This window comes from Marmota marmota, unplaced genomic scaffold, assembly GCF_001458135.2.
Source record: "Marmota marmota marmota unplaced genomic scaffold, marMar, whole genome shotgun sequence".
NCBI classification, from domain to species: Eukaryota; Metazoa; Chordata; class Mammalia; order Rodentia; family Sciuridae; genus Marmota; species Marmota marmota.
This window is the reverse complement of record NW_025999842.1, coordinates 11,870,073-11,882,313: the sequence shown is the minus strand read 5'-3', so window position 1 is coordinate 11,882,313 and position 12,241 is coordinate 11,870,073. Positions and strand designations below refer to the sequence as shown.

At 35.3% G+C, this 12,241-nt stretch overlaps 1 protein-coding gene across 2 annotated transcripts in view; it reads left to right on the top strand.

Annotated features, from left to right (window-relative positions):
- Positions 1–7,235: 7,235 nt before the first annotated feature.
- The window catches only part of Map3k7 (mitogen-activated protein kinase kinase kinase 7), a 64,509-nt gene continuing 59,503 nt past the window's right edge, over positions 7,236–12,241 (top strand). The window contains exon 1 of one of the 2 annotated variants that reach the window (XM_048810117.1): positions 7,236–7,720. In XM_048810117.1, the coding sequence (XP_048666074.1) occupies positions 7,601–7,720 (120 nt within the window). In that variant the 5' untranslated portion in view covers positions 7,236–7,600. The remainder of the gene's footprint in view (positions 7,721–12,241) is intronic. The other variant, XM_048810168.1, reaches the window with a different exon arrangement.

Below are 12,241 nucleotides of genomic sequence, written 5' to 3'. Positions count from 1 at the left end.
TGTTTTGTTTGTAGCAGAAATTGAACTCATAGGCACTGAGCCACATCCCCTGCCCCTTTTATTTTTTGAGGCAGGGTTTAGTAATTTGCTTAGGTCTTGCTAAATTGCTGAGGCTGGCTCTAAACTTTTGATCCTCCTGCCTCAGCCTCCCCAGCAGCTTACAGTATGTGCCACTGTGCCAGGCCCTATACATACCATTTCCTTCAAGCATCCTTTTGTTTATCTACCTTATTATTATTCTCTTCAATTTAAATGGTCTCCCTTCTTCCAGTCCCTCACTTAGGACTAGTAAACAATAGGCTCAAAAAAAAAAAAATGAACAACCAACAATAAAAATTTAAAAAAAAACCAATAGGCTCTTTAGTTCATATAGTCACTAGTGGTTTTGGTAAGCGGGAATTAAAAACCTAATCATCCTTTGAAAGAACCAATAAAACCAAATTACTGAACTTCCAAAACCTAAGATTATAGCCAAGATCCAAGTGTTCTCACTAAGATCCCTTGGCCCCATGAACACAACTGGAAATAGTCTTCAAGCTTAATCAATAAAAATGTATTTCCAACCAAAACAGAATCACTAAATGCAACTTTCTTCTTTTAAACAATAAGAAAATGGGCCCCAAATTTAAATGTAATCAAAATTTTTGGTTCTTCAAAATTATTCAAATAAAGACTTATTAAAATAAAAATTGCCACCAATACACCCCCAAGCATTCTTAACTCTGACTGGATTATGAAATAGAAACCAGTTCTGCATTGGTCACATTTGAGACTTACTGGATCAGAATCTGCAAGAGTAATTTTCACTAACTTACCTAAAGGTTATGGCTAACTTTGTTGAATCATTTAATCTATTTCTATTTCTCTATATAGTATTTCATTCTTATTAATACTTTTGAAGGCTACATATTTTCTACATAATTTAATATTTCATTTCATATACACTAAAAAGATTTATAAATGTATTGAAATTTTAACAAAACTGATGATTCAAATTCCTACTAATGATGCAAACAAAACATTTCAATACTGATAGCAATTTAACATAGCTCATTTAGCACAATACTTAGTATAAGCATTGTTAATTAGGTTTTAAATACTAAAATTTTATCAGATTATTTTTTAATTTAACAATTCAAGCTAAAGCTATCAGCATGGGTTTAACAATCTGCCAGACTTCTGTACTTCAGGTAGGCAATTCCATTAAGTAATAGTTGTCATAATTCCACTTCCTGAATGTCTTCTACTACTTCTAATACTTCTTCAAACATCTGAGCACTAAGTATCAATTTCCCAAACTTATCAAGTGTGAAGAAACAAGTCAATATTGAGGGTCAAACTAAAACACTATTTAGGGATGATTTTCTCATTAGACTATTTCTTTTAACTTTTAAATGCCTTGGGGCATAATTAAAAGACCCTGTTACTTTTCCTGTACTGTGTGTTAAAGTTTAAGTGTGATATATAATTGAATTGATTAACAATTTTTAGAAGATTAATTAGCATCCCAACAGAAATTTAACAGAACTTTTCATTAATACTTTAATCTTTTTTTTAATACCTTAATCTTGATAGTTCCAATTTCCCTCTCAGAGCATTTTGAATTCCCAGAGATGGCTTCTAAATATGGACCTCTATTTACTTAATGGAGCTTTTCACCACTGAGAGTAGCTCTGTGGGGTGCTGAGGAACTCAGAAAAAGATGTGAAATGGGCTGCTCATGAACAAGAATGCAAAATAGGCCCTCTCAGCATTGCAGGTTTTAAGCACAATATCCTTTACCCTGATTGCAACTTCAGCAGAGTGGAGTGGTTGGTTTGTTGAAATAATGAATAGTAGATGGCATCCATTTTAGTGGAAAGTTTTAATTTGTGATTCCCTGAGGCTGTGTGAAATGAAACACCCCTATTTATTCCTGAAAATGAAGCCAAATTGCTTCTGGAATTTCTTCTGAGGAAGATCATCTAAAAACACCAATTTGATATATTAGTCTGTGAAATAAAACATTTAATGAATGCACTTTTGTAGTAAAGAACACTATTTCCACTAAGGTTATTTTTATTTTGAAAGCATATTCTTATCTGATTAAGTTTCTACATTTAAAAACTGATGCTGGGGTATACCATGATGTCTAAGCTTGCCTCAGAAGTTCAGTAAATAAAAATCTGTCTAATTTTCCACATTTTTAGTTAAAATACCAATTATTTCTGAAAGCAATCATTAGTGCTACAGTAAAACTTTCCTATTATATTTCAGCAAGCAAACTATCAAATGGACTATATAGCAGTAGGTATTTGGAAGAAGAAAAACTAAAGTTTCCCCTTGGAAAATCTAGGAAGAAAAAGTATCCTAAATATAGTTATATTAAGATTGGAAAGAGATTCAAATTGGCGATGAAAACAAAGCAATTTTAAAACACTCAAATACTTTAAAAATCTCCATTACACATAATAAGTATGCTAATTGTATATCAATTTAGCTATTTATTAAAATTTCTCCAAACAATATTACAGAAAATATTTGGTTAACCAAATCCTTATAGCTGAAATGAATTAAATAGCACTTACTTAAAACAGTAGATGCTTATTTACTGCCTAAAAAGTTAAATGTCTTGTACATTACAGGTGCTTTTCTAAATCCTGAGGGAACTATAAAAAACACTTACTATTCTTACCCCAGCAGAACTAACAGCCAATTGGCAGGGTTGAGGAGGGAGTAGAAGGACAGAAAATAAACAAGGGACAAAATAATTAAATAATATGGTATCAAGTAAAGATACAGAAATAAAATAAAAACTGAGTTGTGAAGAGAAAGTAAATAGGAAAAAAAGCCAAAGGGAGTATAATATAACTATCCCAGACAGTGACTGAGCTGAGACCTATTTAGGAAATGGCAAACCCAAGTTGGGAATACCTTACCTGTAACTCAATAACACATAGAAATGAAATCAAATACAAAACAGACCTCCTAACTTTTATGAGGCCCAGGGCAAGAGTACAAATAAAGGTCTATATACTAAAAGTCTAAATATTTATAAGTTCCAAATGAGATAACAAACTGGTTAAGGAAATGCAGTCCCTTCACCAGAAGCAGTGAGATGAGCAAAGATGGCCTCCAACTCCGGATTGATCCCCCACCCTCCTACACTGGGCTCAGTCTGTACTACAAAGGGCCTTACACACCCACATGTGGGCACCCCAACTTACACCTTCAAACTCATTTACACACAAACACACACAAAGAGAAACAAAGGTTAGCCTTCCAGAAGACAGACTCAGAGAAGAAGCTTGCACTTAAAATCTTGAGGCTGTTTTATTAGGTACCTCAGGGTTCTACAAACCCTGGAGCATGATTTCCTTATGCTCTCATCCCATGAGGAATATCATATAGGAGAATCAGAGATGGCTATTTTAAAGTGTAAGGCTAAGAGCAAAAACCCCTCTTGTTAAAATTAGTGGGCAATATAATACATGCAAAGTCCCCAGCAAGTTTCTTCCCCCTTCATTAATTTACTTAAGCCAATCCCCTCCCCCCCAGACTACAGACTCCTAGTATCTGTTATAGAGAACTGTTTTCCCCATTATCACCTCTCAAAGAAGGAAAAATGGATAAGTAGCAATTATTTCACATTTAATTAATTTCTACGAGCCAGTCACTTTTAATTTGTACCAAAACCTTTGATGTAGGTATTAGGTAGATAAATTAAAGTTGAAAGTTTAAGTAATTTATTCAAGATACATAAAATAATAACTATCATTAGAGTTAAAAACTGTGCTTTAAAGATAAAGCACAGAAATTCTAACTGCAACTAATTTACCACCCCTCTTCAAAGAAGCAAATTAGAAATGTTTCATAGAAAGGAAAATAAGATAATCAGAGAAACAGAATAGCTTTTGCATAAAGACACCATAAAAACATTAGATTTAAATACAAGGTGTTCATGTCATAATATAGAAAATTTAGAGACAAATTTCATGTCCAACAGAAGACAATTAGATGAATGACCCATTGATATCCTGACGTGTTTCCACTCTTCTCACTTCCAAAGACTTACCCCTCCTTTTTTTCCCAATCATCTTAGATCTTTCCCTTGCCCCAAACAGTATCACCTCTAACATAACAAATTCAAACATCTCTCCCTCTAATTGCAACCCCAGGTTCACTCAGTTTGCTCAGAAAACTTTCAAACTTTCTTATGGAGGGGGTGCTGGTGCATGCATGGCAAGAACTCTTTAACACTGAGCTACATCCCCAGCCCGCTCATCACACCTGTTCTTCAACCACATCTACCCCGCTGACTTGTCTAACTTTTTTCCAGTCCATTACACTTTCCCATTATCTCTTCAGGTTTGCTTCTATAATCTATCATTTCAACTACACTCTTGCCAAAACCCTAAATTCTCTTACTTCAATGGGGTTTAGTTCATATATCTTTTACCTCCCCTTAATTATCAAATTTCTCCAAAATTTGTCCATATTACTATCCTCATTTTCCTCACCTTTCATTCACTTCTCAATCCAACTCACCTAGTTTCTGTTCCCATAAGCCCCAGTCAAGGTTATGAATGACTTCTGAGTGTCTAAATCCAATAAATATTATTCAAATTTTCTCATACTTAAATTCTTGCAAGTACTATATTTAACACCAAATCACCCTTTTTATCTTGGCCTCCACATCATAGTTTGGGTTTTTCACAAATTTTATAAACAGTGCCTTCACCTTAACCCACTCTTAACCATTTTATTCCTTAAGGCTGTGTCTTAAGTCCAATTTTTTCCTCATTTATAGACATTTTTCTTCAGTGATCTCATGCATTTTCATAGCTTTAATTATCATCAGGATGTCAGTATCTGCTTTTCTACCTTCATCTTTTTCCCTAGGATGAAGTGCCAATTTAATAACAACAGTTTGGAATAGAAGTATAGTTCAGTGGTCTAATGCTTACCCAGCGTACAGGAGGTCCTGGGTTCTAAGCTCTATCACTTCCCAACAACAACCAACACTTAGAAGTTTCTCTGGTACCTGTAGCTCAACATGTCTAAAACTGATTTCTTCATTCATTCCTCTCCCATACTGGCTTGTTTTACTTCCTTCTGTAAAAGGCAACCTTCCTACCCTGAGTCGCACAAGTAAGAAATCTGCAAATTAAACTTTCCTTTACCTCCTTCCCCATATCTGCATGTCAGATCTAGCTTTCATCCTTAATTCATGAAAGTTACAGAAATTAAAGGGAATGCAAAGTCAAAATTGAGGTGAACCAAAGGGTTCTAGCTCCGCTCCATTGTTTTTCTGTTTGAACATTATTATTTTGGATGATATTCAAAATCATGTAAACAATTCATTTTGAAATGTATTTAACAATCAAAAAATAGGTTTAAGTATGTATAGATGGATACATGATAAAGCAAGTATAGTAAAATATTAAAGGAAGAATCTTGGTAGATATATGAGTGTTTACTATGAAATTCTTTCAACTTTTCTGTACATTTGACATTTTTAGTAACAAAAAGTTGGGAAAACTCAAGCATAAATGCATCTTGGCTGTAGTGATTAACCCTTTTGTTGGAATTCTAGTCCTAGCCTGAAGGTATAGTAAATTCATTTTATATTCCCAAGTAAAAGGAGGATTGATAAAATTTGCCCAAAATATATTACAAAATTTTTATATCCTTATCTCCCACTTGGCAGCATCCACTGTACTAAGACTGAGGTGTTAAAGAGAAATCTGAATGGGCCTGCAAAGTGATAGTTTAAGGTAAGAAGTGACTATCCTTGTTTGGAAACCGCAAAGGAATGATAGGTAAAAATGATTATCCAATTGATTTAACCTAATTATATTTGGTTATTAGTACACATCATTTCATATGCTCTGTTTCTCACTTGGACAACTGACTAGGTGACAGCATCCTTTAGTGAAATAGAAAACTCAGAAAGAGGAACACATTTGTGGAGTGACTTTTTAGGTTTTTATGTTATATCTGAATAGAGATATCCAACAGGTCCAGAATTGGGGACAAATCTGAGTACTGAGAAAAGACTGGGGGTCATCATCATCATAAAGATGGTGTAAGAAGCCAAGATCCTGGGCGAGATCATCCAGACAGGCTGTGTATAGTGAGAAGAAATTATTCCTTCTTTTATTCTTTTACCCATCTATCAAATTGTCATTGTTACAGGACCTACAAATAAAAAGCTACACTATTTTCTAATACATCATAATTTTCGGATTGCCCAATACAATGACCTATTTGCAAGCCCAAATGTGTTTAACTTACTTTCTCAGAGCACTTACTTGTTTGTTTGGCTACCTTTTCATTGGCAAGCTCTCTTATGGTGACATCTTGATCACTATTCCTCTCCCTCCCCCATTTTCATTCACCTCCATTTTAAGTTGCTCATTGAGACTTAGAATTTGACATTTGCAGAAATCCACCCCTGGTCCATTGGTCCTTAAATCCTCATTTCTAACTCAATTTTTCTCACCGGTTTCAGGTCAAACTGACTAAAGTATAATACCTAGCTCAAAACTAAAAAATGTGCTGGTTGTACAATATGGGCAATACTATCTACCTTGGATAATAGTATTGTTCTAGCTTGTGAGGATCAAATGGTTTAAACTCTCTAAATCTACCTATCATGTCCTGAAGACAAAATATTGATTTGCAAGCCTATTGATAGCGCTAGTATGGTGCTACACACACGTAATCCATAACTTTAAATGAACACGACAAATTACGATAAGTGGTACTTTACCCACATGCTCTTGTGTAAAATTTCTAATATCAAAATACTAACTTCTATCCGTGAGCATTCAGCTTCCATAGTGTTACTCAGGTTGCGTGCGCTGACTCGCTTTTAAAGAGTCTCTCAAAGGATCGGGGACTAGCTCAAAGTGACAGACAAAACTGCCTCCTTCCACGTATACCAAATTTGGGGAAATATTTGAGAGGTTTCTTAAAAAAAAAAAAAAAAAGATTCGGCTGCATTTAGGACCGAAACTGAAAAATACGCCACAAAAACATCTGCAAGCGAATTAGAGAAGAGGAAGTTGAAAGATAACATAGTTCACTAAGCACAGACAAAAATCGGAGGTTTCATCTTTCCCGCTGGTTCCTAAAAGACCAACCACAAAGACTTTCCGTCCTGCTCCTCTCCACTTCCGCTCGCGCACTTTAATTGCGTCACTATCTCAGATCTCGCGGGATCACCCTGTTGCGGAGGCCCTTTTTAACAAGGGTCTCGCGAAACTTGTTCTACAGGTCCAAGAGCTAGCCTCTCACCCTTGTCCACCCTATCTCTCAACCAGTTCTTCTTTTCTCTTTCCAAGCCACAAATTACTCCCCTCCCCTCATAGTCCTCCTGTTTCCGATTTCGTATCGGAACCGGAAGTGTGGTGGGCGGGGCCCGGCAGCGGAAAACGCTGCGGAGCCGGAGCCGGGACACGGCAGTGGCCGCTGCACAGTCCACCGCCACGGATCGCGGGGTGGCAGGGCTGTGCGGCCCCAGGCTGAAGGTCGGCCCGGAGGCGGCTGGGTACGGGTCTCACCCGGATTGTCCGGGAGGCACCGTCCCCGGCCCTCCCGGGCGCCGCGAGGGATCATGTCTACAGCCTCCGCCGCCTCCTCCTCTTCCTCGTCTTCAGCCAGTGAGATGATCGAAACCCCTTCCCAGGTTCTTAACTTTGAAGAGATCGACTACAAGGAAATCGAGGTGGAAGAGGTGAGCGAGGCCGGTCACCGAAGTGCAGGTCGTGGCCTGTCCCCGCTTCTGCAGGGTCCAGGCTCTAAAGGCGCCTCCCTGATCCCTTTAATTCGAGGGGTTCATCCGGTAGCCCCCACAGCCTCTCGGAGATGAGGACTGAGATTAACTGCTCGTTGGTAGTTTTCCCCCTTTCTTTGACACTCTTACTAAGTTTGAGTTTGATACTCTGGTGCCTGGATTTGGTTCCCCTTAAATAGGAGAATGAACTGGTGAGAGTGTGGTCCACCACTTCTCACATCTGTAAGTATTGTAAATTCAGCGAAGACCGTGGCCATTGTGGAGTTTCATTTCGCTAGACCTGGTGTTCTTAAGGGCCAAAGATTGTGTTGTGTTGGACTTCTAGTCCAGTGCCTGCTATTTAGGGATGCTCAATAAATATTTCTTAAATTTGTGGATAATCAAGTCTAATAAAACGTTCCCCGCAGTACCAAAATGGTTCTCAGTTTATCCGATACCATAGGGCAATACTAATAATATTAATTAAGTGTTCTTTCTCCAATTAGGCCAATTTTGATGAACTTTACCGTTAGTAACATAAACTAGTCTATGATGAAAAAGTGTTTCGGGTAGCATATTCTAAAAGAGATAACTAATGATTATAGTGACAACCAGAATTTTGCATCAGACCAAAAAAAAATTGAATCCATTCTTTATTCTGCACTAATTTATTTTAGAAAAGGTAGTTCATTGTATCTGTAATGTGTTGCCACTTTTCAAATTCACAGAGGGGTATATGGTTCTGAGGATCATAAAGTTTAGAAAAGTTTTTTTAAAATGTAACTTTTTTTAGGGCTGGGATTGTGGCTCAGCAGTAGAGCGCTTTGACTAGCACGGGCGGGACCCGGGTTAAATAATCCTCAGCACCACATAAAATAAAGGCATTGTGTTGTGTCCATCTACACCTAAAAAATAAATATTAAAAAAAAACTGTAAAAGATGTAACTATATTTAAATACACTTTAGAATTTGTTAAAACTTTGTAAATAATTTCATGCAGTTACCATTTATTATTTTTAAGTTAATTCATATTGCAAGTGTCATAGGGCTGGTCCTAGTAAAATAGTATGAACTCTGAGTTATCTTTATTTTAAAAATCTAAAGTTACTTTGCAGTAGCAGCAGATTAAAATTAGTAGGCTAATTAGCATTAACAAATACATTATTCCCCGAGCATGTTTTGGAAGAATAATGGATTACTGAATTACATATTTTTATCACATAGAATACCTGTAGAGAACATTGTATTCCTTGAGAATATTCTCATCTTACAAGGTAGTGTGGTGAAAAGAGCAAGATTTGGGGCATTAAAGGTAGGTTCAATATATCATACATGGTGTGCGATTTGGGAGCACGTTTCTTAACTTATTTGTACCTTAACTGTAGCTTCCTTAACTATAAAATAAGGGTAAAATTTATATTTTGTCTATATAGCGGATCTGATTAAACAGTATATGTATCATCCTACACAGTGCTTGACACATATTAGAAAACAGTTCCAGTGAGGAACAGTGACGTGCTGTAAGGTTGTGTGACTAAAAGACAACTTGTATTTTGAAGAAAAGAAAATATTTTTTGGTATCTTTTTTTCCTCTCATTGAGGCTATGTTAAATTCCTTTTTCATAAATGGATTGCTGATCCAGCTTTCATGGCTAACATTCTTTTTTAAGAATAAAAATTCAGTGAGTCAGAATACAAGAATTGCAGTTTTTAAATAAGCATTTACGTCTACTCTGTGGTGAACTACTATGCTTGGAGACTACTAATAACTTGTGCTTTACCAAGTCATTTTACAAACTTACTTCATGGCTTATTGAAACCTTAGTTTTTGCACACTACTTTCTAAAGCTTTTTATATTCTTGCTTAATGAAAGTATGTGCTGAAGAGACATTTATCAATTTGATGCTTTTCCTCAAAAGCCACTTCACTTCTGGTTAGGTTTTTGTTTCCAAGACTCTTTTTTTGGTTCTGTGTTTCAACCATCACCACTGCCTCATGTATTTAAGACATTTTGGGAAGAAGAATTTTGTTTTTAGATGACATTTTTTTCTATTTTTAGGTAGTTATTTAGAGTTTTTTGGTTTTGTTCTCTTTTACTTTTTAGTACCCAGTTTATTTTCACATTGCAGATTTATTTCAGATCTTTCTGATGTTGAGACTATGACATCATTTCTATCCTATTTTTCATTTGCACACATTAAAAGTGTTATATAATCCATGGTGCACCAGGGATACTCTATTTTTCAACTTTAGATTCTGCTTCTAGGTTAAATTATGAATAGGAAAACAGATGACTAAAAACAAACAAATAAAAAAAACAAGCAAAAAGTTTTGCATTACTTTCAGTATTATATATGTTCAAATGTATCACCTTGTAAATTAAAATCATATACTGTATTTCTCAATACTATAATTGAATCAGCATTATATCAACATAATTAGAAACTAAAAAATTCCAACCACAGGTCAATTATAATCATTTAGTAGATAAAAATATTCCTAAATCAGCTGCTTTTAATCACTGCATTCCTAATATTGTGGCTCAGTAATATATTGGGCACTTTTAAAATTCAGTTCTATCAAATTTATGTAAGTTCTCAACCTCAGGAATTTACCTACTTTTTTTTAAAGTTGTTCCATTTTTATCTTAGATTTGAGTGTAGAGAGTGTTAGAATTAATTGTGAACTGTGTACATTGAGGATAAGGTTGCAAGAAGTGATAAAAACAATGTAGTATGGTGAAAGGTTGCTGGACTGGGCATTTAGAAAATTTTGATGCTATAGATTCTGCCATAATATATTTCTGTAACTTTGGGCAAGTTCCCTCATTTTGGGGGCCTGTGATTTCTCTTATAAAGTAAAGGATTGGACAAGATCATTTGATATCTCTTCCAGTTCTCAAATGAAAACACGTTCATTGTTTCCAGTGTTTATACTTTGTTTCCACAGTAAGCTTAGAAATTCTTTAAAAACAGTGATTATGATATCCCATGAAATATAGTTGGTGACCAACTAATTTTGGATAGACGGGTCAAATGAAATCCCCATTTTATAGGTATTAACAAGTGGTCATGAAATTTTATTTGCCAAAGGCCATGTCTGTAAGTAAATGGTAGGACTGAGGATTGAATTTGAGATTTCTTGCTCATGAGTCATATGCTCTTTCCACTGGATTTACAATGTCACTTTAGTTCTTTCTGATGTACTTGATAATGAAACCTTACTCTGGGAATAGAAATACATAATACTCATTTCCTTTATAGTAGTTAGTCCCCAGCATTTAACAAGCATTCTCTGTGAACAATACTACTGAGGTTCTGTGGAGCATGAATAGAAGAATCCTAGGATTCTCTTAGAAATATCTGACTCAGTATGAGACTAGAATAAACAGAACTGTTAGTTAAATTTTCAGAACCATGAACTTAAAACTATGAACATGGTGTAAATTGAGCAGATAAACCATAATTTAAAAGTTAATTGCAGAAACCTCCATTGAGTGGAGACAAGTTTTAAACTAGGGTTTTGAATAAAGTGACCATCATCATGGGTTGAGAAATTCACAAAGAAGTGTCTTTGCATTTGTTCCTGTGCCCAGAGTGAATGTCTTTGTCTCCTCACTATTCAAGGCCTACCTCAAATGTCCCTTCCTTAGAGAAACACTCCTCCTGCAACTAGATCTTTTCATATCTGTTATTTTTCATGGCACTTACAGAAACAGAAATTGTGTATCCCTCTTAGCAAAATTCACATTTGTAACCTCAATGCCTAAAATCTAGAAAGTTCTCTGTAAAATATTTGTTGAATTAGTAAATAAAATTATCACAGCATAATTATGACAATTAAATGCCTATAGGGATCTCTTATATCACATATAATAAAACAAGGGTTAAGATGTGTTGTGTGATTTGACTAAGGTAGCATTTTCACTGGAAATGAGATCTGGTTCTTATTCCAATGTTGATTCTATTATATTCCATTATACTTGTGTTTAACAGAGGTAAAAGATGCAGTCAAGAGCCAGGTGCTATGCATAAGCCAAGTATTGGTGGACCTTTACTGAAATACTAAAACCCTATATACAATGGTTGCTTTGTAACAAAGACCCAGAATGTGGATCACAAGTATAGTGTATGAGCAAGCATATTGGACACTTACAATCACTAAACATGTTCTTAAGTCTTATGAGAAACACACACGAAAGTTTTGTTTCAAAAGCTAAAACTTACTGGGAAGAGGAAGTGTAGAAAGAGCTTGTACAATGATGTAAATTTTATTGGTTTAAATTATAAATGTATGAGCAACTAGAAAAAGCCCTCAATTATGTGTGTGTTTATATATATACATATATATATATATATATATATATATATATATGTATATATATATGACAGTGATCTGAATAAGCTGAGTCTGTAGATTTGTTAGTCACTATTTAATGCTGGATATATAAAATAATCAATAAATTCTACCATGTGAAACTT